Genomic DNA, 27,119 nt, shown 5'->3' on the forward strand with positions numbered 1-27,119 from the left:
AGAGAGATTTATATGTGTGACTGTGTCACTAAAACGGCACTTTTTATTTTTATTTTAAAATTATTTTCATTTTTATTTTAAAATTACACGGGGAGATGCGGAGATCACTATGTTGCCTAGGCTGATCTTGAACTCCTGGCCTCAAGTGATCATCCTACCTCAGCCTCCCAAAGTGCTGGGATTGCAGGCATGAGCCACTGTGCCCAACCCAATTCTATTTATATAACATTCCTGAAATGACAAAAGTTTGGAAATGGAGAGCAAATTAGCTGCCAGGGTTCAAGGGAGAAAGGGAGTGTGAGTATACAAGGAGGAGAACTGGAGGAATACCGCTAGAGATGGATTCCAGCTCGGTATCTCAACTGTGGTGGTGGATACGTGAACCTACACATGTGATAAAACTAGAACTAAACACACACATGTATTTGTAAAAATGGGTACAACAGGCCGGGCGCGGTGGCTCAAGCCTGTAATCCCAGCACTTTGGGAGGCCGAGACGGGCGGATCACGAGGTCAGGAGATCGAGACCATCCTGGCTAACACAGTGAAACCCCGTCTCTACTAAAAAATACAAAAAACTAGCCGGGCGAGGTGGCAGGCGCCTGTAGTCCCAGCTACTCGGGAGGCTGAGGCAGGAGAATGGCATAAACCCGGGAGGCGGAGCTTGCAGTGAGCTGAGAACCGACCACTGAACTCCAGCCCGGGCGACAGAGCGAAACTCCGTCTCAAAAAAAAAAAAAAAAAAAATGGGTATAACAGGCTGGGAGTGATGGCTCACACCTGTAATCCCAGCACTTTGGGAGGCCGAGGTGGGCAGATCACCTGAGGTCAGGAGTTCAAGACCAGCCCGGCCAACATGGTGAAACCCCATCTCTGCTAAAACTATAACAATTAGCCAGGCGTGGTGGTGTGTGCCTGTAATCCCACCTACTCGGGCGGCTGAGGCAGGAGAATCGCTTGAACCCAGGAGGCAGAGGTTGCAGTGAGCCGAGATGGTGCCACTGCACTCCAACCTGGGCGACAAGAATTAAACTCCATCTCAACAAACAAAAACAAAGACAAAAAAAATCTCAACAAACAAAAACAAAGACAAAAAATGGGTATGATAAAAAAAATGGAGAAATCTGGGGCTGGGCACGGTAGCTCACGTCTGTAATCCCAGCACTTTGGGAGGCTGAGGTGGGTGGATCATGAGATCAGGAGATCGAGAACAGTCTGGCTAACACAGTGAAACCCCGTCTCTACTAAAAATACAAAAAATTAGCCGGGCGTGGTGGCAGGTGCCTGTAGTCCCAGCCACTTGGGAGGCTGAGGCAGGAGAATGGTGTGAACCCAGTAGGCGCCACTGTACTCCAGCCTCGGCAACAGAGCGAGACTTTGTCTCAAAAATAAATAAATAAATAAATACATAAATAAAAAGAAAGACGAAAGAAAAAGCATTCTGACAGCTACCTATATGCCTTGCAATGGCTCAATTCACCCACCATTTGGGCCAGGCACAGTGGCTCACACCTATAATCCCAGCACTTTGGGAGGCCGAGGCAGGCGGATTACCTGAGGTCAGGAGTTTGAGACCAGCTTGACCAACATGGAGAAACCTCGTCTCTACTAAAAATACAAAATCAGCCAGGCGTGGTGGCACATGGGATTATTGCCTGTAATCCCAGCTACTAGGGAGGCTGAGGCAGGAGAATCGCTTGAACCTGGGAGGCGGAGGTTGCGGTGAGCTGAGATCGTGCCATTGCACTCCAGCCTGGACGAAAGAGTGAAACTCCATCTCAGAAAAAAAAAAAAAAAGGAGAAATCTGAAAGATTGATGGACTGTATCTACGTTAATACCTGAGTAGTGATATTGTAGTTGTAAAAGATGTTACCACTGGGGGAAACTGAGATCTCTTTGTAGTATTTCTTTCAACTGTATGTGAATCTAAAGTTATCTCGAAAAATTATAATTATTGATTTTTTTCAAAAAATAAATACAGCCAGGTGCAGTGGCTCACCCCTGTAATCCTAGCACTTTGGGAGGCTGAGGCAGGAGGATCACTTGAAGCTAGACGTTCAAGACCAACCTGGGTAACAAAGCGAGACCTCATCTCTACAAAAAAAATTTAAAAATTAGCCTCGCGTGGTGGTGCATGCTTCTAGTCCTAGCTCTTTTGGAGGCTGAGGCAAGAGTATCACTTGAGCCCAGGAGCTGGAGGCTACAGTGAGCTATGATTACACCACTGCACTCCAGCCTGGGAGACAGAACGAGACCCTATCTCTTAAAAAAATACAATTTTATAAAAGGGGGAACTATGAGTTCTGCACATTTGCTAATGGGCAAGGGAGGGGCCTGGAAGAGATCCCCCTCCCTCTAAACCTTGCCCACCATTTCCTTGCAGCAACTTCACAAGACCTCTTCCAGAGGAGGTCTGTTCTGGAAAAATCTACCCCACTGCTGTGAGTTCTTTGCCTCTCTCTTCTGGGACACACAATGTTGGTAGCTCAGTACCAGGGCTCCATCTAGAAGCTAGATAACTAAATCCTGATAAAGGAACTAGACAGGCTCGGGAGGGGAGGTCTGTGAAACTTATTCCACTGGTTTTACATGCCACAGAATTCATATTGGTTCCACCTCCCAGCCGTCTCTCCATGTACACTTATTTTTGGGTTTCCTGCTATACCGTAGCATAGGAGATGTCACAGTTGGTGCAGGGTCCAATGATGGAATGGGGGATTCTGATTATTCAAGCACCAATGTCTAATTCATCATGACCAAAAGCATGTACTAGTGTCCATAACTCACAGGGCGTTGTGGCAATCTGGTCCCTAACCTCTGAGCATTTCTGCCGCTATAAAATGGACATACACTTTATCTTACAGAGTGTTGTATAGTTAGGCACTACGAAAGAGATATAAACATCCCTGACACCTGACAAGGAGACACATTCCCAAAATGGCAGTATAGACTGGGCAACTGGAGGGCTCATGGTGCCTTGGGAATCTTAGGAGATGTCAGGAGACCAAATGCCCCAGTGAGAAAACTGCACATCTCAGCAGCGGCATCTCCTCAGTGCTGCTGCAGTGCTGTTTAACCCTGGCTGTCACATGTCACCCTGGTGAGCCAAGAAGAGGAGGACAAGTGTTGGACCTCAGTTGAAATCTGAAATGACTGAGTTTACCTGTAAATGATTAACTGGATTAAGCTTTCTGCTTTTAGGGAGAGGGGAGGATTGAGTCAGAAATCAAGTTTAGTTGTAGAAAAAGTTATCTTTTTGTACCCCTGAGTTTGCAGTCTGTAAAACATTGGAGCCGCTACACAGGTACACACTTTCATATACAGTGTGTGCTTATACACTGATGTACACAGCCCATGAGCTTTCTCACAGGCATATACCCAGTGGTGCGCTGTTAAGTGTTAACGGTCAGCTTTCTGGAAACAATAATAACAACCTGAGTTGTAGCAGTTACCGATTTCTGTGGTGTAAATACTCCCACCATGGTGATTTCAAGCTACCAACATAATTACACCTCATGGAAGACGGAGAGTTGCACATGAAACTGGGTCTTTGTGAGCTGTGTGAGCTGGCTCCAGCGTAAGTTACAGGTACACATTTACGCATCTGCCTAAAGGTGCCTAAATATGCAGGCTTGCTTAGGTTTCTTTGAGAACTGAAACGTTACCTTGAAATCTGTAGACACATTAATATAGAAAAATACATGAGGACGTCATCTCAACTACATGGATCTGTAGACACATTCAGTCACTTAGAAACATATATGAAGAGAAGTTCGAATACATAAAAAAATACACACCTATGCATAGATTGACACAAGCCAGGACATGCATATAAACTCACACATAGACACCCACACGCTCAGAAAAGAAGAGGGAGTAAACTAACCGGATTTGTTCTGGTTGCTGCCCTGGCCTAAGGCCCCACATCCCTCAGAACAATTTAAGATCAAGGCAGATAAGATCCCTCTTTTCTTTCAGTTCCCTTACATGGCTGAAGAGACTTGAAGAACAGAACATTTACACCAGCTGTGCATGGCTGCCTCTGTGCTCTGGGGACCCCATGCACCCCTTGTCCCTTCTGGGTTAGTCCTGGCAGTCCCGTAGGCTGTCTTTCCCTTGCTTTGCAGATGCCAGCCCCAGAGTCCCACCTCCACCCTTGGTAAGGAAGCCCCTCACCTCTGCCTCTTTCATTGTGGGAAAGTGAACTCCAGCCTCTCTCTACTTCCTCATCCCAGATCAACAGATGTTAGCATGACCCCCTCCTTGCTCCCTCCCCGTGACTCCTGCTCTGTCCCCCACCCCCACCTCCATCACTTGCTTGTTCAACTCTCACCTGGACCAATGTCCAGCCTTCTAAGTGTTTCCCTTCTCCAAACTCTCCCTTCCCATTTGTCACCCTGTAAGTGACCTACCAGATTATGTTAAAGCACAGTGCTGAGGTCACACATGTACTGGCAACTTCGAATGCAAGACCGACTAGGGCTAGATCTCTTTGAGGCCCCCTGACCACAGGTCCAATTCCTGCTTCCTCAGTTCACAATTTCACTTCTCCTCATTTTCTCTTTCTCTTCCTGATCTGTTCTGCAAATTTAGTTTCCGCTGTGGAATTTGCTTGCTCCCTTCTTTAGCTCAAATTGGGCATTTGCTACCCGTGATGTTTGTGACACCATGCTTTATAGTTTATAAACCACTCTCAAAGCCATTTGTGGAGTACTGAGGTTAGCCCTGGACATACTGTGGTGAGCAAAAACAGATGTCGCTGTGTTTCATGAATTAAGTTAACAAAATCTGTTGAGGACCCTGACCAAAAGTCATCTGTCCCAAAATTGCAAGTGGATTTGTGAGGTAAGATATTTTCCTATTGTCTCTCTTACCACTCTTTCCCCAAACTATGGCCTCCCTGGGGTCATAGGGACAAAGTACAGAAGACAGAGAAGACTGTGGCTTGCAGATTCTTAAAGAACTTTATCAACCTTGTGAGCATCATGGGAGCAGCTACTGGATGTTGCAAGCCCAGTGTACACTTGTATACCCTGCTATATTGCAACATCTTGAATTTCCTTCCCTTGATATTAACTACCCACACATAATAAGCCACATATATTATTTGTGTGAGCCTAGGCTTATTACTTTTATTTTAGAGCCTCCCGTTTCCTCATTTGTAATATGTGATTAGAAATCTGTCATTCTCGGCCTGCCGCAGTGGCTCACCGCTATAATCCGGCACTTTGGGAGGCCGAGGCAGGCGGATCACTTGAGGTCAGGAGTTCGAGATCAGCCTGGCCAACATGGTGAAAACCTGTCTCTACTAAAAATACAAAAATTAGCTGGGCGTGGTGGCGCATCCCTATAGTCCCAGTTACTTGGGAGGCTGAGGGGCGGAGGCAGGAGAATCACCTGAACCCAGGAAGCATAGGTTGCAGTGAGCTGAGATCACAGCACTGCACTCCAGCCTGGGTCACAGAGTGAAACTCTGTCTCAAAAAAAAAAAAAAAAAGTGTCATTCTCATAAGGTTTTTAGGATGATCAAACAAGATAAATGTACATATAAAACAAGTTAAAGGTACATAAAAGAGCTCTATACAATTATAATATACAACATCAATGTATTTTATTTATTCAATGCCATTTCTTCTTTAAATCAATTATATGGCCATTATTTATTTCATAAATAGGCACTCAGTGACTTTGAAATATTATGGTCCAGATGGAGACAACAGGGTTGTACAACAGAAATACAATGTGGGTCAAAACTTTAAATATTCTAGTAGCGACACTAAAATAGGTAATAAATTGGCAAAATTAATTTTACTAATCTATAATCTTGACCTACTATATCCAGAATGTTATCATCTCAACATGTGATTCATATAATAGTGACTAATGAGGTATTTTACACTCTTTTCTTGGTACTAAGTCTTTGAAATCCTGTGTGTATTCTACACTGACGGGACATCTCATTTTGGACTAACCACATTTCAAGTGCTCAGTAATCACATATGGATACTGTGTAGGACAGCACACACTAATTGGTAATGTAAATACAAGTTAGTTAAGATCTGTGAAGGACTTTATGGTTTCCAAAAGTCTTTCGGCATTTAAATCTTGCGTTAGCCCCAGCAGGCGGATGTTTATCATTTCCATTTTGTAGAGGAGAGGCTGCAGCAATTACCTGTAAGTCACCCAAGATCATCCAGCTACTAAATGGTCAACTCAATTCTTGTCTTAAACCTAGGCACTTTCCCTTTTGCTTGCTTGCCTAAACAAGCAATACAAAGACAAACTTAATATTATCATACACACAGGCCCCATGGCTCATTGCAGTAGTACAGGAGAGAAACAATTATTTCAAAATCCCCCTACAATCTAGTCTCCAAAAATCCTGCCCAGTTTAATTGCACCAGAATCTATTAACTCTGTAATTCTAAAAATATGTGTCTTGGATAATCTTCCAGCTCGAATGTGCTGTGAATAAAAAATGTCGTAGGTAGGCATAAAAAAATCCTACCCTCTTCTATTACATTCTCCATCTGATATAGAATATATGACATACACATATTCTATAAACGAATACATGATATAGAGTCTATCATGTAGCGATTTACTTTTTACTTCTGTGAATTACAACGTGGTACGGTAGGAAATGAGGAAGCTTAAAAAGCACAATTTTCTCACTAAAGCATAACCAGACACAGCAGCCTATTTGGGTTTCTCCACCAGAAGATGGCAGGCAGTCAAGGGGGACAGAGTTCGACCGGCGATATGCCAGCTGATTTCCCCTAAGAGATGCCAAGGGCAGCTGACCGCCCCTCCTGGCCCGTGAAGCTGCTCCTTGCGGGCCGAGAACTGCCCAGAGGAGCCAGAGGAGGCCCTCAGGAGCCACAGCTCTCCCTGACCTGGCCTGTATTTGCACCCCTAGGGATCCCATTCCCTTTCCCGACGCAGTGCAAGGAAAGGGAGCGGAATGGGGGCGGAAAGGCAATAAAAAACTTGTAAAGCCGTAACTGCTAGTTCTCCCGGTAGCCTATGTCCCTGCAAACATCCTCCACAAGAAGTAAACTGGGTGGGTAGTAAGGGGTGAAGGCTCCCTTCTCAGGGCTGCCGGGACGGCCTCGAGGGCTTGTCTCTGTTTAGGTCCCAATTCCTCCCGGATCCGTACACTCACACAAGCGCAGGGCAACAATCTGAGCGAGTGTTCGTGTGTGCCCGTGAGACTCGCCATCGCGTGGCAGATGTTCGGTTGAACACTACAGTAATTTATGTAACAGGCTTATGAGCGCAGGTCCCTGGGCCCACAGCTTCGCGGGGGTCTGGTCGAGCGTGCGTCACAATCTACGCGGCCAAGAGCAATGCGCACGCGCAATATAACGCGGGGCTGCCAGCAACTTCCGGGCGCTAAGGGGCAGGCAAGGCAGTGACGTGTCCTAACAGTCCGACGGACCTAGATACCCCTCTTTGGTTCCTCCTCTTGGGATTAGTGTCCATCTCTGGAAGCAGGATCCAGGAGGACGGGAGGGGCCGCTGCGGACAGCAGTCGCGCGACCCGGAGGAGACGCCAGCCTGAGGAACTCAGCGATCCCCGACTCCTACCGGCGTCCCGCCCCGCCCATGCGCACGCGCACTGGGCGGCAGCTGGCGGCGCCGGAGCTTTCCGGACACCGGGCGGTGCCCAGCCAGCTGGAGGGAGGGAGGCGTCAGGCGGGGAGGGAAGCAAACGGCGGGACCAGCGGCGACGGTAGCAGCAGCATGGCCGCGATCTATGGGGGTATAGAGGGGTGAGTGCGGCCCGGCGGAGGGAGCCTGGGCCCGAGGGTGGGGCGGAAGGCCGTGGCCAGGCTGGCAAGCTGGTGGCCTTGAGCCACGGCGTCCGGGCACTTTGGGCGGCGGGACCTTGCGGAGAAGAGGTGTGTGCACGCGCAGGGGCGCCCTGCAGCGCGCGGCCGTATGCCTTACGGGGACTCTGCGTGTGCAATAGCCACACCCCGGGTGGGGGATCCTTTGTGTTTCTTGGAACCACGCCCCTTTCTCCCACGAAACACCCACTCCGTTGTCTTCAGCTGGGGAAGCAGCCCCTTTTACCTATTCCTGACCTCGGACAGAGTTTTGCAGAACAGGTGTCAGGTGTGAAATTGCTGAGCGGGGGCAGGGTGGGGAGTGGGAGTGGGAGTGGGGAAAAGCGGGACAGAGATCTTAGTTGGAGGTTATCCGGGAGCTGGAGCAGCTGTGAGCCAGAGTGCTAGGTTGTCCTGATGTCTGAAAACCACTCCATCCCTGTTGGCCTGCCATGCTGCTTTCACTAGATTGCATTTTTCTGCTGAGAAGCTTGTTTACTGAACTTTTTGTAATAGTTCTGCCCCTGGGTATGACTATGGATAAGATATTTACCCTCCCTGGGCTACATATGTGCAAAGTGAGGATAGAGATAAATAAGATCCCTACGTCCCTGTCAGTGGCAACATTCTGTGAATCTGAGTGTGTCAAATCAGGGAATAATGGGGTGGCTGTTCTCTCGGCCAGGGCACTGTACTTTCGAATCTGTGATTGTTTTCACTTCTCTGGCAGCCACACCCCACTCTTGATTCACAGACTCCACAGTCTTTTCCCATGAATTATTAGGAATGAGCTTTCCCAGGCCGGGCTCGGTGGCTCAAGCCTGTAATCCCAGCACTTTGGGAGGCCGAGACGGGCGGATCACAAGGTCAGGGGATCGAGACCATCCTGGCTAACACGGGTGAAACCCCCGTCTCTACTAAAAAATACAAAAAACTAGCCGGGCGAGGTGGTGGGCGCCTGTAGTCCCAGCTACTCCGGAGGCTGAGGCAGGAGAATAGCGTGAACCCAGGAGGCGGAGCTTGCAGTGAGCTGAGATCCGGCCACTGCACTCCAGCCTGGGCGACAGAGCAAGACTCCGTCTCAAAAAAAAAAAAAAAGGAATGAGCTTTCCCATCCTGGATCTGTAGCACTTAAACACACACACACACACACACACACACACACACACACACACACACACACACAAAACCAAAAAAAAAAAACAGTATAGAAGTCTGCATTCATCCTTGTTATAGTCATCTGTAAGATATGATCCATTTCTTCCAGTTCGTCAAGACATTCTTTTGGATGTTGAATCTGCCAACTCGTGTATTAACTACCCCCTTGAAATTTCATGTCCTCTTTGAGTTTGATGAGCGGTCTTCAGTGTCCTCTTCTTCCATTCGTAAAAGTAATGGTCAGTAAACATATATCCCACCACCACAGATCTCCCTGTGAACTATCGTGACCCCCAGTAATCAACATTTGACGGTTTACTTGCTTAAGTATGTATGAACTCACCCTGTCATGTGGTCAGCATTTCTCCCAAAGGTGTCTTAAAGACACCTGGATCTTGAAAGGCAGTCTTTAGCTATTGTGAGGGAAGCAGAGATATGTGCCATTTTTCTTAGGAGTGTTTGCTGAGCATTGCCCGTGCCAGTTCCTGTGCTAGTGCTGAGAGGGTAAGTGATCAGGAGCTTGACCCAGTGGAACTTGAAGTCTAGTAAGAGGTGGACACAAAGCCTCTGAACACACTCTTCATACAGAGGAGTCCTTAATAACTTTAGAGGCACTGTGAAGGTTTGACTAATGGAGACTTAACTAATTCGTGGGGGTGGGCCACACCTCAGAAAAGGTTTCCAGGACTAGGTGAAGTGTAAGTAGAGTTTTGCAGGATAAGGAGGACATCCCTAAGGGAAGAGGAGTGAGAATTATGTTTCCGTTAAAGAGCACGCAAACACTGAACCATAGAGGCGGGTTTGGGAGTGGTGATTGAGTTTGTGGAAACTGTGTCTTCCATCACACTGGGCTCTACCAGTGTGGACAGCACAAGCTTAGTTCTCTCTGCGGGTTTTTTCCGAGCAAGACCAAGTGCCCTCTTGTGTTCTGTAGGGGAGGCACACGGTCCAAGGTCCTTTTAGTCTCGGAGGACGGAAAGATCCTGGCAGAAGCAGATGGACTGAGCACAAACCACTGGGTAAAAACCACACTGAGGGGATCAGAGGGCTTGGTTCTGATTTTATTCTCTGTAATTCCTGTTGAGGTGGTGGCTGGGGCTCATAGAGCAGCCTGTAGGGGCAACATAGCTTCTGTAAGCCTTTGTAACTCCTTCTTCCCTTGATTGGGGCCAGCTGATCGGGACAGACAAGTGTGTGGAGAGGATCAATGAGATGGTGAACAGGGCCAAACGGAAAGCAGGGGTGGATCCTCTGGTACCACTGCGAAGCTTGGTGAGTCTGGGGTGGAGCCGGGGAATTCAGCCATCAGTGACACTGAGACAGCTAGCAAGTTCGAACTAGATGAGTTTGATGACTGTAGAGGGAAAGACCTCCAAGACTTAGTCCCTGGTGTCGAAACCGTCATAATCTCACCCAGTCTCATGGCTTCAGTTGCCACCTACAAAGTACAAGTATGTTGGAAGAGCACAGGGCTTTGGAGAGCTGCCGAGACCTTGGTTTGAATCCCAGCTTTGCTGCTCAGTATCTGAGTAACCGTGTGTAGGTTACTTACCTTCTCTAAGCCTCAGTTTCCTCATTTGGAAAATGTGGATAGTAGCTACCTCAGAGTTGTTGGGAAGGTAAAATGACATGATACATTGCAAAGTGGTTAGTATAGAGCCTGACCCATAAGCACTCATTAAATGTTAGCTATTATTACTCCTGCGTCAAATCTTTCTCCCAAGTTGCAGCAGCTCCAGCCACTCCCTGGACATACATGTGGGATGTTCTGCAGCCATGGGCAAACCCCATGTGTTCCAAACCAAACTTACCTCTCCATCGCCCCTCACCTTGCCCTGCTGCCTGTTCTTTCTGTTAAGAGCACTACCGCCCTCCCAAGCTCCAAAGCTGGCATTGTGGAATCCATCTTTCTTCTGTCCATCCCCAGTCCAGGTTGTTCTATAAGAACAACCTGGTTATAAACCACAGCCTTCCGAGGGTTCATTGTGTGGGGTGAAAGGAGGACTGGGGCTGGGTGAGCAGGGTATGGCCAGATGGGGAGAACAGGAATCAGGCATCAGGACGGGGAGGGGGTTGAGAAAAGAGCTGGGGCTGGGGCTCTGCACACTCGCTCACCTCCCACGTGGCCTAGGGCCTATCTCTGAGCGGTGGGGAACAGGAGGACGCGGGGAGGATCCTGATCGAGGAGCTGAGGGACCGATTTCCCTACCTGAGTGAAAGCTACTTAATCACCACTGATGCCGCCGGCTCCATCGCCACAGCTACACCGGATGGTGAGGAAGTGGAGGGAGGGGTGAGAGTGAGAACTGGTTTTTTTGGGAAAGCCCCCTAGATACAGCTGACAAAACTTGTTCTGCAAATATCCAGAAGGCAGCCTCTCTTATATTCCCCTCGACTCCTTCAGTAGTTTAAGTCTGTGCCAGAGCAAGGACCAGGCAGCAGGAGGGAGGGCAAGAAAGGTCTCTTGATGGGAATCAAGGAGTGGAGTTAAACATAACTCCCCTGCAGATGAGGGAACCCCTGGGGGCGGTGTGGTGAGGAAGGCAGGCTGTGGAAGCTGTCAGTGCTGAGGAGGAAGTGGGGTGGCCCTGTGATAGTGTAAGAGTGTTGGTGTCATGGGATTGGTGTTTGAATCCCAGTTCCTGTTTTGCCTGCTATACCATGTTGATGAAGTTCCGAAACTCTCTTGAGTTTCCGTTTCCTCATCTATAAAATAGAAGTAGTTGTATTCATAAGATGGTTTAGGGTATGAGTGAATATCACTATGAGAACAGGTCTAGCACAATCTCAGTAAAGCAGGTAGAGTCACTGGAAAATCGGCTGGGCAAGAAGCCGCATTCCCTCTAAGAGGTGCAGGCTTGCATTTCTCTTTGTCCCCCTAGACAAGGGCATTATGGGATTGGAGTTTTTCTGAGACCCAGGCCCTCACCCTCAGGCAGGAAACTAGCTGGGCCCAGTTTTCTCCTCTACAGGACTGGGTGGTGATCCCTTGCCTGGGGCTGGTTTCTTTCCTGTCTTTCCACAGCAGCAAGCTGTTGGTCTGTGCCAGGCGTTGGCCGCACAGAGCCTCCTATTCCCTTTCCCCAGGTGGAGTTGTGCTCATAGCTGGAACAGGCTCCAACTGCAGACTTATCAACCCTGATGGCTCTGAGAGTGGCTGCGGTGGCTGGGGCCATATGATGGGTGATGAGGGTTCAGGTGAGCTCACTGACTGGCCCAGCTCCTGGTCCTGGATCTGCCCCTTCCTTCACTCCTTGTCTTTCTCTCCCTACCCTTGGCTCACTGAGCCCTTGGGGCTTCCTGGGGACAACTCCTGAACAGGCCATTCCATGTGCAGGATCATGACTGAGATCATAGAGGTACAAATGCTGGACTAGCTGCTGACCCTGCTCTCCAGCAGTGACTTGCGCCCAGGACTCAGATTCATCCCTCAGCACAGGGGCCTGCCTGTGTTGACTTGCTGTCCTTAGGGAGGAGTTGAAACTGAGGGTAAGGCCATAGATGCCAGGAGATGGCATACCAGTCTGCTAGGGGAAAGGGGTGTAGAGGCCCTTCCCACCATCACCGCTTTCCAAGTAGCGTGTGTATATTCTCACAGGGGCCCTTGAGGTCCAGTTCATGGCAGTGACTCCGGTGGTATTTGTGACAACAGACTGACCTTGTTTTATCCTTGGGTAGCAGCTGGTGTGACACAGCCTCACCTATTCTGTCTTCCCCCTCCAACTTTCTCTTGGTCAGTCAGGTACTGTTTGATTAGAGACCTCCCCACCCCCCTCTCCCACCCCCTGCCACCCTTGGCTGGGAATCAGGAAACCTAATTTGTATAAAACTCAAGCAGATCACTAACCTGTCTGGATCTGAGTTTCCTTCCTCATGAGCTCAGGGTGACTGCTCCCATCTTCTTAGCCCTCTCTGCTCCCTGCAGCCTACTGGATCGCACACCAAGCTGTGAAAATAGTGTTTGACTCCATCGACAACCTAGAGGCAGCTCCTCATGATATCGGCTCCGTCAAACAGGCCATGTTCAACTATTTCCAGGTACTCCTCCTGCTCCCAGGAAGCATGCACACTTGGGGGTAGGGCGGTGAAACACTCCAAGTAAGAGTGGATGCAGAGGAGGGCCTGGGTGGGTGGGCAGGAAGTAGGATGAGCTGTGGGTCTGAGTTGCAGGGTGAAGTCGTAGGTGAGGACGGTGCATTCTAGGAGGTGCATTCTAGGACGGACAGGGTGGTGCATTCTAGGAGGGTGTCAGTCATGAGGAAGGGGTGGTTTGGGGACAAGTGATTAGGCAGACTTCATTATTGGGCAGCTAGAATCTGCTGGGAAGGAAAGCAGATGGCATTCTAGGCTAGAATGAAAAGTTCAGGGTGAGGTCGGAGGGCAGAGACAGCAGGTAGAGTGTGAACGCATGCACTGGGCTGTGAGCTGCTTCTGGCCTGGAATGGTCAAGAGAGCCCCTGAAGAGGTGGACAGGGAGAGTTCTGGGGGAGATGCATCTTCCTCCCCAGGGCATTGGGGATTGACTCCTCCTTGTTTGTGCCGTGTTCTTTTGTGGTAAGTTAGGAAACACCTGCCTTTAGCAGAACCAGAAGTGAAAGGCGGGAGAGAAGGTGAAAGGGAGAGGACAAGGTTGATGAGTTTATTTGATAGTTACCTGTGAGGCCCAGTTAGTCTTCCTGTCTAGCCATTTAGGTGGGCTGGCGCTGGGGCTGGGACCAGGACCAAGGAAGGAAAATAGAGATGCTGGAAAGTAGGGCCTGGATTATCGGGGCTGAGGGATTGATGATGAAAGAGGAGCCCCGGCTAGGCCAAGGTGAGGAATAGGAGGGGACCAGGCAGAGAAATCACTTCATGAGCAGTTGTCATAGGAAGTGCAGTTAGTAACTGTTAAGCTATCCCGACTCAGCCAATTGGTTCTAAACTCTACTGATAGGTCTGCTGTTCCCTCTTCTATCCTTTAGTCATTCTTATAGGGTTGTTACAAAGATCAAATGAAATAGTATATAACATGCTTACTACATTGCCGTAAGTGCTCAAGTTTTACCACCCACCCCCTCAGACATTTACTTAAAATGTATTCTGGGCCGGGCGCGGTGGCTCACGCCTGTAATCCCAGCACTTTGGGAGGCCGAGGCGGGCGGATCACAAGGTCAGGAGATCGAGACCATCCTGGCTAACTCGGTGAAACCCTGTCTCTACTAAAAATACAAAAAATTAGCCGGGCGCGGTGGCGGGTGCCTGTAGTCCCAGCTACTCGGGAGGCTGAGGCAGGAGAATGGCATGAACCCGGGAGGCGGAGCTTGCAGTGAGCCGAGATCGTGCCACTGCACTTCAGCCTGGACAACAGAGCGAGACTCTGTCTCAAAAAAAAAAAAAAAAAAAAAAAAAATGTATTCTAGGGGCCGGGTACAGTGGCTCACACCTGTAATCCCAGCACTTGGAGAGGCCAAGGTGGGCAGATCACTTGAGGTCAGGTGTTCAAGACCAGCCTGGCCAACATGGTGAAACCTCGTCTGTACTAAAAATACAAAAATTAGCCAGGTGTGGTGGCGGGCGCCTGTAATCCCAGCTACTCAGGAGACTGAGGCAGCGAATTGTTTGAACCTGGGAGGCGGAGGTTGCAGTGAGCTGAGATCGCACTACTGTACTCCAGCTTGGGCGACAGAGTGAGACTTTGTCTCAAAAAAAAAATGTATTCTGGGGAACCGTTGGTTCCTCAGGACCTTAGAGGTGTCAAAGATGTGTAAGTTTGTTGGGATTGGAAGGACCTGCCTTCTGTGGTCAAATAAGTTTTGGGAGAAACAAATTGATTTCTTGATTACAGGACTTCTCAGAGCCTTTAATTTGCTAATGTGCATTGTGACTCCCCAAGGGAGAGTTACAATATGCAATATTCCTTAGATTCCTTTGACCAAAGAAATCTTTTCAAGAGCATCCCAACCCAGCTACTCAGGAGGCTGACGTGGGAGGATTGCTTAAGGCCAGCCTAGGTAACAGCAAGACCTTGTCTCTAAAAAGGAAAAAAAATTACAAAAAAAAGAACAGCTCAAGAAACTATAGGAAAGACTTTGGTGAACACAATTCTGTTCTCTGTGCTGCCTTCAAACTAATCTATAAGAAATTATGAAGTCCATGTTAGAGAAAACAAATAACTTTTCTCAAATGAGAAATCTCAAATCCTTGTACTTTGGAGTTAAAAAAAAATTATTCTAGCTTTTCCAACAGTAGAGACATTAGGAAGGCCAACTTTGGTGGGCAGATTGGGATTTTCTTTTGCTTCTGATAACTCTCTTGTGCCCTTTCTCCTCTTAGGTGCCAGATCGGCTAGGAATACTCACTCACCTGTATAGGGACTTTGATAAATGCAGGTTTGCTGGGTTTTGCCGGAAAATTGCAGAAGGTACTGGAGGCGGGGTGGGTTTTATGTGGCTTTGTTCTTCAAAGATCCCCAAATGGGAGATTGAGTGGGGTTCAGACAGGACTGGACAACAGTTTTCCTCTCACTGAGTGACCTCTGTTCTCTGCTACCACGGGCCTTGGTGCTGGTGGGCCTTGGGGTGGAGGCAGAAGGGCATGTGGGTTGTGTTGACAGTTTTGTATTACCTGTGTTTTTCTCTTTAATAGCTGTCATGGCTTGTGTAGGCTGTATGCCTGTTTCTGAGGAATTTATGAAGCAGTTGTCCTTTGGACAAATCTATAACTCTTTTTTCCTGCCAATTATACTCAAAGAACTAGGGTATTATAGAGAGGTTAGGCATATTTTGTTGGGTGTCAGGAGATGCTGAACAGAGGGCTTGAATATCTGTACATTGCTCTTTCTCCACTGTAAGGTCCATCCTGCCTTAATTTGGGTTCCTGCAGCCTCAGGGCATTCTAGGGCTCTCTTCGATCCTGCTGGACTGAGTCCCCTCTAGAAAAGAGCCAGGAACAGGCTCACCAACAACAGATTGTTAGAAGTGGGTGGAGGGGCCGGGCGCGGTGGCTCAAGCCTGTAATCCCAGCACTTTGGGAGGCCGAGACTGGCGGATCACGAGGCCAGGAGATCGAGACCATCCTGGCTAACACGGTGAAACCCCGTCTCTACTAAAAAAATACAAAAAACTAGCCGGGCGAGGTGGCGGGCGCCTGTAGTCCCAGCTACTCGGGAGGCTGAGGCAGGAGAATGGCGTGAACCCGGGAGGCGGAGTTTGCAGTGAGCGGAGATCCGGCCACTGCACTCCAGCCCGGGCGACAGAGCGAGACTCCGTCTCAAAAAAAAAAAAAAAAAAAAAAGAAGTGGGTGGAGGGCACTGACAGGAGTCCCATCCAGCTGTTCATCTAGGGTCCTGGGTCCCCAGAGCTGTTTGTTAGTGGAGACTTGCTTCTCCACCTGCCACGAGGCAGGCATCCATCCTGCAGTAGACTCCCGCTAGCTCAGGATGCTCCCATGGTGGCTGCCTTGCAACAGAGAGAGAATAGCCCAGGAATGGCAGCTCCCTCATTTCTCACCAGTTCCCTTCTTCCATCCTCCCTACCCCAGGTGCTCAGCAGGGAGACCCCCTTTCCCGCTATATCTTCAGGAAGGCTGGAGAGATGCTGGGCAGACACATTGTAGCAGTGTTGCCCGAGATTGACCCGGTAAGTTGAGGTGGGAGTGAAGGTGGGGAGCTGCTGGGCGAGGGGTGGTCCTTTCCCACTGGGGATGGGACTATCCCATCAAATCCTGTGTAAATTGGATACTATTGTAAATGAACTTAGGGTCTGAGAAACATTCTGCAGAATGTCTGTAACAAAAAAGTTATTTGGTCAGATGCCCACCTCTGTAATTGACCTGTAATCTGTATTTATATATATTGTATTGGTTTAATGTATGTGTGTGTGTGCTGTCCCCTTTCTTTTTATTTTTTTATTTTATTTTTTGAGACACAGTCTACTTTTGTCAGCCAGGCTGGAGTACAGTAGCGCGATCCTGGCTCACTGTAGCCTCCGCCTCCCACTCCACCTCCTGGGTTCAAGTGTTTCTCGTGCCTCAGCCTCCCCAGTAGCTGGGATTACAGGCGCACATCACAACACCCAGCTAATTTTTGTATTTTTAGTAGAGACAGGGTTTTGCCATGTTGGCTAGGTAGGTCTTGAACTCCTGACCGCAAGTGATCCACCCACCTTGGCCTCCCAAAGTGCCAGGATTACAGGCATGAGCCACTGTGCCCAGCCTGTCCCCTTTTTTTCTGTTCATTTCAGTTCAGTCATGTTTCTGTTAATTTCCCTCACTTCTCTCTTTCCTTCCTCTCTATTGTTGCTCAACGCTTTTTCCTTCCTCTTGTCTCCTTGGCCTTTCTGAGTCTCTCCTATTTTCTTCCTTTTTTTTCCCCTTTCCTGAGTCTATCTACTGTTTCTTGGCTTGAGGGTGAGTAACCGGGATAGGGTGGGTTGCTCATAGGAAACTCCCCGCTTCAGCACTGGAGAGACTAGGTTGGCCCCCGTATCCATTTTCCGCTCTCCACCCAGGTCTTGTTCCAGGGCGAGATTGGACTCCCCATCCTGTGCGTGGGCTCTGTGTGGAAGAGCTGGGAGCTGCTGAAGGAAGGTGAGCCTGTGGGGAGGCTGGAAGGGCAAGGCCAGGGGACGGGGCTGGAAAGGAGGTGGCCCAGGAAAGCTGCTTGCCCCAGAGAGAACCTGCTTCCTGGACCCTGAGGCCTAGACAGGCCACTGATGCTCCCATCTAAGGCCATCAACCTCACTCTGCCATTGAGCCCTTTAATGATGTCCCATCCACCTTCCTTGAACTCTTGAAAACATGTTGTGTTCCAAATGATTTATTGAATCATAGCCACTTTTTAAAAGTTAAAGACAGATCAAACTTAAAATTGGAGCACTGACTGGCATGTGATAACCTGTGGGGACATCCCTAGTCAACATAATTCTAGCCGGAAGAAAAGAGGCCTGGCTGCTTAGCCCTGGCAGCCTTATGCCAGGCAGTTGGATGGTTTCCACTGGACATTCTGAAGTAGCTCAAGGACTCCCATTGCTACCATGGAGTTCCTGGCATTGGGTCCTTTGGAGCTGAGAGGAGGGCAGGCCCCCTGTGCTGCTGACTCCAGTACCCACGATTTTTCAGGCTCCAATACCCAAGTACCCAGTGCACCCTGTGTGCTGGGGACTTGGCATGTAGGCCCCTCCAGCACCTCTACAGGAGTACCTCAGGGTCTGGGCGTCCTTGTCTCCCTTCCTGGCCCCCGTACAGGTTGCTGGTCTCCTCTTATCTCTGTCCTTGTGTTCTTCCCTCCAGGTTTTCTTTTGGCGCTGACCCAGGGCAGAGAGATCCAGGCTCAGAACTTCTTCTCCAGCTTCACCCTGATGAAGCTGAGGCACTCCTCCGCTCTGGGAGGGGCCAGCCTAGGGGCCAGGCACATCGGGCACCTCTTTCCCATGGACTATAGCGCCAATGCCGTTGCCTTCTATTCCTACACCTTCTCCTAGGGGGCTGGTCCCTAGTCCACCCACTCCAAGCTCAGTGGACACTGGGTCTGGAAGGAAGGAGTCTTTTGCTTCCTTTCTCCTTTTTACAAAAACAAACATAGAAGAAAATAAACGCACTTTATCCACTCCCCAATTGGACTGCATTATCAAACACACATGCTGTGTACATCCTCAGTGCACCTGCCAGCAGATATCCCGGAGCCTAAGGAGTGGATTTAGTCCAGGGTTTAGAGCCCTGCCCCCAGGTGCTCGGCCGGTGATCTGCATCCACTCAGCATGCACTTAGGCAGATAATTTATCTGTGTGCTACCCTTCCCCCCATATTACCACACATATGCACTATGTGGCTGCCAGTTAATCTGTGACCTGTTTTCTCCTGTCGTGTCAAGTGGGTAACGATTCCTGTGTGACCTCCGTCACCAGAAACAAGTGTTCGCCATGCAGAACATCACAGAGAGTACCTTAGGCATATCACACCCTCTCCTGCGACTCCCAGCAGGATTTAGGGGGAAGGGTACAATTCTAGACTGGGAGCATCGTAACCTCACTGGATTTAGTAATTGCAGGTAAGCAGGACGTTTTGCAGTTTTTCACATGAATGAGTTCTTGAAAGGTTATGAGGATGGCTGAGATCCAAGAAGACCACCTAGGCACTGCTCACCTAGGTGGCCGACCTATTCCTGGCTACTACTAGCCTGGCTCTGCTTATAGCCGACACTTTCTGTGTTGTGTAGCCCTGGGAATGAGGAGCATCAGTGAAGAGCAGACATGATTCCTGTCCTCTGGATATCACAGTTCGACCGGTGAAGACAAACCTGAAGCTTCTGTTCCACTGCCTGTGTTGCTTGGTGAAGACTAAAGACAGGAGTCTTGATCCACAATAGCTGCCTCTCCGGGTGTTTTATTAGGAGGCACGTGGATCATGTCCTGCACATCAGTTCTCCAATTTACAGGCATCAGTTATTCTAGAGTTTGTTTTAAAATCGGGTTTCTGTCTACTCCCTTCCCCTGCCCTGAGCTATCTGATGATAATAGGTTAAGGATGGGATGGGGAATTTTCATTTCTATTATACTAAACAACTTGAGTAATTTGTGCTGCAGAGGTCCAGCATCTGCACTTGAGGGAGTTCTACACTACAGCTGGTAAGTTCTGATTAGGCCCTCTAAGACGCCTTGAACACTACCTTGTTGCCCAAGTCAGATCTTTCTTTCACAATGTAGCATTCATGTGGAACAGAATGGTAACAGCTCTCCTTCCATCAGCTCTAGCCCAATGCTGCAAGCTGGAGCTTTGAGCAATAGGAACTCCAGCCAGGTTCCTTCTGAAAGAACAGCCAGCCATCTTCACGTCCAGCTATGACCAAATCACTGTGGTCTAGCACCCAGCAAGTCTCCAGTCCAGCACCTGGTAAAAAGCTTGCAGAGAGAACAAGGATACAGCAGAGGCATCTTTGCTATAACCCAGTCTTGATAAAACTGTTGGGTTATTAATGAGTGGTAAGCTTTGGAGATTTTTAAAAATACGCTCTCAGGATGAGGATCAAACAGCATTTCGGTGAAAAGAGTTTATAACTACTGAGACCAACATGTTCTTCAGAATATGGCCATCACTTTTCCTTAGATTGTCTAGACTGCAATTCCAACTGGACAGTGGAGGTTTTAGTGGAGGAGCACATCTTGATTTTTTTAGTCCCAGCATATAAGTGTTGAAAAAATGCTGAAAAAAGGCAGCATTAAAGTGCATATGGTCAGATGTGTTCCTAGTTCCTGTCACATTTAGGAGATGTGATGAAGTCGCTTGCTCCCCGGTTATTAAGGCTCTATTAGACAGGCTTCAGTGCCGAAAATCACAAGTGATTCTTATTTTTTTATTTTTTGAGGCGGAGTCTCGCTCTGTCACCCAGGCTGGAGTACAGTGGCGCAATCTGGGCTCACTGCGAGCTCTGCCTCCCAGGTTCATGCCATTCTCCTGCCTCAGCCTCCCGAGTAGCTGGGACTACAGGTGACCACCACCACGCCTGGCTACTTTTTTGTATTTTCAGTGGAGACAGGGTTTCACCATGTTAACCAGGATGGTCTCGATCTCCTAACCTCATGATCCACCCTCCTCGGCCTCCCAAAGTGCTGGGATTACAGGCGTGAGCCACCACGCCCGGCCAACCACAAGTGATTTTTAAAACTTTATTTTAGAGGTGGGGTCTTACTCTTGCCTAGGCTAGAGTGCAGTGGCACTATCATAGCTCACTGCAGCATTGAATTCCTGAGCTCAAGCGTTCCTCCCAACTCAGCCTTCCAAGTAGCTGGGACTACAGGCATGTACCACCACACCTGGCTCATTGTGTCATTTTTTTGTAGAGATGGGTCTTGCTGTGTTGCCCAGGCTGGTCTCGAACTCCTGGCTTCAAGCAGTCCTGCTGTCTTGGGCTCCCAAAGTGCTGGAATTACAGGTGTGAGCCACCATGCCCAGCCCATGAGTGATTTTTGCTGAGTTTTTCCCCCTTTATTTTATTTTATTTTTGAGACGGAGTCTCGCTCTGTTGCCCAGGCTGGAGTGTAGTGGTGTGATCTCAACTCACTGTGCCCTCTGCCTCCCAGGTTCAAGTGATTCTCCTGCCTCAGCCTCCCGAGTAGCTGGAATTACAGGCATGCACCACCATGCCCTGCTAATTTTTTGGTATTTTTTAGTAGAGATGGGGTTTTGCCATGTTGGCCAGGCTGGTCTCAAACTCCTGACCTCAGGTGATCTGCTCGCCTTGGCCTTCCAAAGTGCTGGGATTACAAGCGTGAGCCACTGCGCCCGGCCTTCTCCCTTTTTACTTTTAAACTTATAGTGTCCCCCAACAAGCTCTCAGGAGCAATTGATGGGATTTTTGTATTACCAAGGCATTACGAGATGTATACATTCCCCATCTGAGCCTGTAACAGCCCCTGTGATGAGATGAGAGCTTGGAACAAGCATTGGAATGAGGCTAGCACTGCTTTGTCTCCCTGTGTGATCTCAGGGATGCTACAGCTTCATTTGTCCCTTTCATTCAGCAAACATTTATTGAATTTCTTATAGGTGTGATGAGTACTCTAAGCATTAAAAATAAGTACACCAAGGCCGGGTGTGGTGGCTCATGCCTGTAATCCCAGCACTTTGGAAGGCTGAGGCAGGCAGATCACAAGGTCAAGAGATGGAGACCATCCTGGCCCACATGGTGAAATTCCGTCTCTACTAAAAATACAAAAATTAGCCAGGCGTGGTGATGCGCGCCTGTAGTCCCAGCAACTTGGGAGGCTGAGGCAGGAGAATGGCGTGAACCCGGGAGGTGGAGGTTGCAATGAGCTGAGATGGCGCCACTGCACTCCAACCTGGTGACAGAGGGAGACTCCATCTCAAAAAATAAGTAAATAAGTACATCAGGCCGGGCACAGTGGCTCACGCCTGTAATCCCAGGACTTTGGGAGGCAGAGGTGGGTGGATTGCTTGAGGTCAGGAGTTCAAGACGAGCCTGACCAGTATGGTGAAACCCCGTCTCTACTAAAAATACAAAAATTAGGCGGGAGTGGTAGCAGGTGAGGCATGAGAATGGCTTGAATCCAGGAGGCAGAGGTTGCAGTGAGTTGAGATCACGCCATTGCACTCCAGCCCACATCTCAAAAAAAAAAAAAAAGAATATACCATCCACCTCTTCAAGGAAGTTACATTCTAATAAACCCTATAAATACAAAACTACATACAACTATAGTATTTTAAAATGCTGTAAATAGGCAAGTCAGCTCAGGATCCCCCAAACCCTGCCCCCTGCCCCGCCCCCTGCCTTCCCCCACCGGTCCTGACCTTCCATTTTTAGGAAAGAGGCAAAGAAATGATAGGGCTCAGAACAAAACCCATGGGCCTTGGGCTGGTCCCATATCGTTTTTTACCATATGATAAAGCCCCTCAACAAATCACTGGGAGATTTGAACGAGGTTTCAGTTTAAATAATTAGGCATTGCCAAACCATAATCACAACAGCAGGGACTGTGGCTACCTGGTTACCCCTGTAGCCCCTGTCCCTAAGAGAATGCTTGACATGTAGCAGGCTCTCAAACTTGTTCAATAGTTGAAAGGCAGATATGGAATACTTGTTTTCTAGGGAGGTAGTCAGTTTTGCCCAGAAACAGGAAAACAAATGTCTAGTTTCCCTTCTAGCCCAAAGATGTCACTGACTCTTTGTTCAAAGTTGTACATATCATTGTGACTATTGGCAACCATGTATTAAGTGCCTATTATGTGTCAGGCAGTATTTTTAAATTCTGTCATTATAGTTCCAGGGGAGAGGTGTTGCACCTTTACAAATAAAGAGGTTATTTGTAAATAAAGTTCAGGCCAGTGGCACAAGGTACTGAAGGTGGGATTCACTCGGGTCTATCACTTCCAAGCCCATGGTTTCTGCTTTGTAACCCTGTTTGGAAAGAAAACCACAACTAAGACTATGACCCATCCTGACACAAGAAGTTTCACACATATACACCACACATACTGCCCCCGCCCCAGTATGATGGCACAGTGACCCAACCTCATTTAGAAGGGTACCAGTGCCAGCAAATGCATTTAACATTTTATTGAGATTCTCAACAGCTGCCTTTTGCTTTGTATAGCAATTTTTTTACAAAGTAATTTTTTTCCATTTTTGATATTTTTATGAAAATTATTTTCTTCCGTTTTAAAGCCCTGTCCCTCCCCCAAAGAAGGATTAATAACTACCAAGTAATGATTAGGAAAAAAAACAAAAGCAAAAACACTTGTGAAACAAGGGTAAGTGTCCAAAGTCAAGACTTTCTGGGCCCAGTGGAGGTGCTGGGCTGCCCCGGGACACCGTCACTACCTCACCATCTACAATATCCTCAAGAGCTGAGCAGCCCTGCAGACCCTGGGGGGCTTCCTGTTCCACAAGTTCCACTCCCTGTTCCTCTCCATCTTTGCTGTTGGGCCTCCCCTCCAAATCTGCCTAACAAAGGCAGCACGATCTTTAATACATGTGCAGCTTTGTAAATGGAGACAGGATACTCTATTTCGAAAGCTGAGATTCCCTGTCCAGTCTGGGGCAGGAAAAGATATCCAATGTAGCATGGATGGTTTCACTTTCTTGTCCACTGAGACACATGCTCATGTTTATTAAATGGATTTATTGGATGCTTCAAAAGTCCTGATGTGTGGTAGCACAAATGTTCCTTGTAAAAAAGAACTTGCAATATTGTAAAAATTTCTGCAGCAGTTCTGGCTCCAGATGACAAAGTTCGTTGTGATTAGTAGTTTTTTTTGACATGCACAGGAGCTTCCCCTATAAGTCCTGTTCGGAGGGTTCTGTTTAGACCACAGAAAGTTGGAATCTAAGTTTAAAAGGCTTTCTGCTGACAACATATGGTACATTATCAACAAAATTCTACTCAGCAATAAAAGGAACAAACTACCAAGACGTTATATGTCATGGACGAACCTCAAAAACATTAGCTAAGTAAAAAAGCCAGACACGGCCTGGGTGCAGTGGCTCACGTCTGTAATCCCAGCACTTTGAGAGGCTGAGGTGGGCGGATCACGTGAGGTCAGCTGTTCAAGACCACCCTGGCCAACATGGTGAAACCCTGTCTATACTAAAATACAAAAATTAGCTGGGCATGATGTCTGGTGCCTGTAATCCCAGCTACTCAGGAGGCTGAGCCAGGATAATTGCTTGAACTGGGGAGATGGTGGTTGCAGTGAGCCGAGATCACGCCACTGCACTCGAACCTGGGCGACTGAGTGAGACTCTGTCTCAAAAAAAAAAAAAAAGCCAGACACAAGACCACATATTATATGATTTCATTGATTCGAAGTGTCCAGAAAAGGCAAATTTATATGTAGAGAAAGTAGATTGTTGGTTGCCTGGAACTGGGAGTAAGAACAGGATTAACTGTAAAAGAGCATGAAGGATCTTATTGGGAGGGATAAAATTGTTCCAAAACTGAGTAATGGTTATGACTGCCCCATCAAGGGAAGTTACTAAAATCACTGAATTGTACACTTAAAATGGGTGAGTTTTATGATATGTAACATATGCCTCATTAAAGTTCTTTTTTGTTTTAAGTGGCTCAGGAAAACAGGGTCTGGAGGCAGGGAATATAAGGCCAATTCACACTTCAGCTGTTACAGGAAAGATCCTCTCCATAGGGCACCGACCAAGTAAATGACTTTGTAACTTTACTTCATCCTCTCCATTTACATAGGGCTTACCCCAAGTAACCAGTGGCATCCTCTAGAGGGTATTTAAACTCCCAAAAATTCTGTAACTGTGCTTGGGTACACTCCCACACTGTGGAGTGTACTTTCTTTTTCAATAAATCTCTTCCTTGCTTTGTGCGTTTTGTCCAATTCTTTGTTCAAGATGCCAAGAACCTGGACACCCTGCCCCATTAACAAAAGGACTCCCTGCCTCCCAGACCATCCTTCAAGCATTAAACATTTTTGAAGGCTCACAATCAACAGGACAGAATAATTACTTAGTGATGATTTCCAGAGTGAAATATTTTACTAGTTTTTAGTAAGCATATTTTAGTATCTGTACACTAGTAAAATGTTTTTAAGTAAATTTTTAAGTACACTGGATAATGTAATTAAATGTATACTAGTAAAATGTTTTATCTCATTTTTGTCATATTAGCCTAAAATGTTTATTATTTTTATATAAAAGGTAGCCAATAGGAAGGTAGGATTGGGGAGAAAGCTCAGCAAATGTCACAAAGGAGACTCCTAGTAACAAAATCTGAGGGAGCTTTTTCCTTTAAAATAAAGATGGTGCATCTGTCCCTTTACAGATGTCTCTCCTGTCCCCTGGGACTGGGGAAGGTGAATCTCCTGCTTGACACCCTGTAGAGATTAGTGTATCCAGCTGTTCTATTCCCATAATGCCTCTAAAAACCAGACTGACTGGGAACAGCAGTAGGGGTTTGGCCAGTGAGGGCAGGTGGCCAAGTGGTATGCAGGAAACTCTCATGTTTCCCTGGGTTGGCTTCCTGCTCCCTTTCCCTGTCACCAATAGCAGCTTCAATATGAGAAGATTAAAACAAAGGAAAAAACCAAAAAACTTTTCAAATTGTAACTAACCAAGTCTGTGGAGGAAATTCACAAGGCAGCAGAGCAGCGTCTGCAGAAGGTGCTCTGCCTGTCGGGAGAACTAATGATCCCTGTGAGCAATGCGGGCTGCAGTGAGTCACACGGGGAAATGTGGACAGAGGCAGAAGGACACCAAGGCTCGCACTACACACCAAATCGGAGTCAATCCTCCTCTTCTCCCCACCCGCTTCCCAAACTAATGACGTCCGCGTTATCCCAGAGGAGAGTGGCTAGGGACACCCAGTCCTTCCCAATATGTGCACATCTCCAAATCTTGGTCAAATCTGTCAGATTTCTAACAGTCCCAATACCTCAATATCACCTAAACAGAAAGATTATTAGCGTGTGATGGTGGGACCCTTATTGAAGAAGGCCTGCCCCCTCCTCACAGTAGGGCAAACTCCTGGGTTCCCGATGGTTCAGGAGCCTGGGCTGTCATTTTTCTACCTGGGGTTTGCAGCCGCCCTAATACAAGAAGATTCATTCATGCTGTTTACTTTGGCAGCCTCTTCACACAACTTTCCTCTCTAACACGTGTTAATTGTCAGCGTATTCATCTCACCTCCTTACTTCCCAGCTTCTCCAAAATCAAGGCAGTAGCAATAAACAATTTGGAAAATGCTGCTTAGTATTTTATGCCATGGTTAGCTTTATAACCTTAATTAAAGAGACCCCAGGCTGAGGTGGCTCACCACACCCAGCCTATAATCCCAGCACTTCGGGAGGCTGAGGTGAGAGGATCACTTGAGCACAAGAATTTAAGAACTGCCTGGGAAATACAGCAAGATCAAGTCTCTACAAAAAATTTAATTAAAAAAAAATTAACTGGGTATGGTGGTGCATACCTGTTGTTCCAGCTACTCAGGAGGCTGGGATAGAAGGATAGCTTGAGCCCAGGAAGATTGATGGAGTCTTCATGAATGAGATTAATTTTCCTATAAAAGAGTCCCCAGAGAGCTGCCTTGCCCCTTTCACCATATGAGGATGCAGAGAGAAGCTACTATCCAAAGAGAAAGTACCAGTTAGAAGGAAGCAGACCCTCACCAGACACCAAATCGGCCCAGCCTCCAGAACTGAGAAATTTCTGTTTTTTATAAGGTACCCAGTTTATGGTATTTTGTTGGCATATGGGCAGCCTAAATGGGCCAATGCAGTGGGTAAAATTTATGACATGATGGCTTTGGATCACTGGGCACAGTGAGGCAAGTTTCTTGAACAGCTTTGGCAAGCGAGTTGTGAGTCTTGAGAAATAAACTATATTAGTTGGTTCACTCCCAGAGCAAGTGTTTCCTGGAGTAAGTACTAAGTTCTTTTTTCCTGATTCCAGTAATGTGTAGTACAGGGATAGGAAAGTATTTTGGTATCAGTTATCCCAGCTGAGTGCAGAGGACTACTCAACCGTACTGGAGCAGGTCAAAAGGCTTTAGGAGGCACATGTTAAAGAAGGTGAAATTGGGGCTGGATGTGGTGGCCCACACCTGTAATCCCACTACTTTGGGAGGCTGAGGTGGACAGATCACAAGGCCAGGAGTTCAAGACCAGCCTGGCCAAC

General features: G+C 47.8%; 1 protein-coding gene across 3 annotated transcripts; it reads left to right on the top strand.

Annotated features, from left to right (window-relative positions):
- Positions 1-6,453: 6,453 nt before the first annotated feature.
- Positions 6,454-18,583, top strand: NAGK (N-acetylglucosamine kinase). Of its 3 annotated transcripts, none has more exons than XM_010361917.2 (10): positions 6,454-7,776; positions 9,926-10,010; positions 10,165-10,263; positions 11,123-11,264; positions 12,079-12,189; positions 12,917-13,029; positions 15,304-15,391; positions 16,511-16,608; positions 17,479-17,557; positions 18,260-18,583. In XM_010361917.2, the coding sequence occupies exons 1-10, from the start codon at positions 7,610-7,612 to the stop codon at positions 18,448-18,450; spliced, it is 1,173 nt and encodes a 390-aa protein (XP_010360219.1). In that variant the 5' UTR covers positions 6,454-7,609; the 3' UTR covers positions 18,451-18,583. The 3 variants fall into 3 exon arrangements, with proteins under 3 accessions (XP_010360219.1, XP_010360220.1, XP_030777012.1); XM_010361918.2 differs by having other exon boundaries at positions 17,491-17,557; XM_030921152.1 differs by lacking the exon at positions 6,454-7,776 and adding an exon at positions 9,101-9,230.
- Positions 18,584-27,119: the final 8,536 nt, after the last annotated feature.

This window comes from Rhinopithecus roxellana, chromosome 17, assembly GCF_007565055.1.
Source record: "Rhinopithecus roxellana isolate Shanxi Qingling chromosome 17, ASM756505v1, whole genome shotgun sequence".
NCBI classification, from domain to species: Eukaryota; Metazoa; Chordata; class Mammalia; order Primates; family Cercopithecidae; genus Rhinopithecus; species Rhinopithecus roxellana.

Bases quoted from the DNA above. Each gene is read 5' to 3' on its own strand.
- NAGK (XM_010361917.2), top strand. From the start codon at position 7,610: ATGCGCACGCGCACTGGGCGGCAGCTGGCGGCGCCGGAGCTTTCCGGA. The intron at 16,609-17,478 runs GTAAGTTGAGGT...CTCTCCACCCAG, and splicing joins TGTTGCCCGAGATTGACCCG to GTCTTGTTCCAGGGCGAGAT. The intron at 17,558-18,259 runs GTGAGCCTGTGG...TCTTCCCTCCAG, and splicing joins CTGGGAGCTGCTGAAGGAAG to GTTTTCTTTTGGCGCTGACC.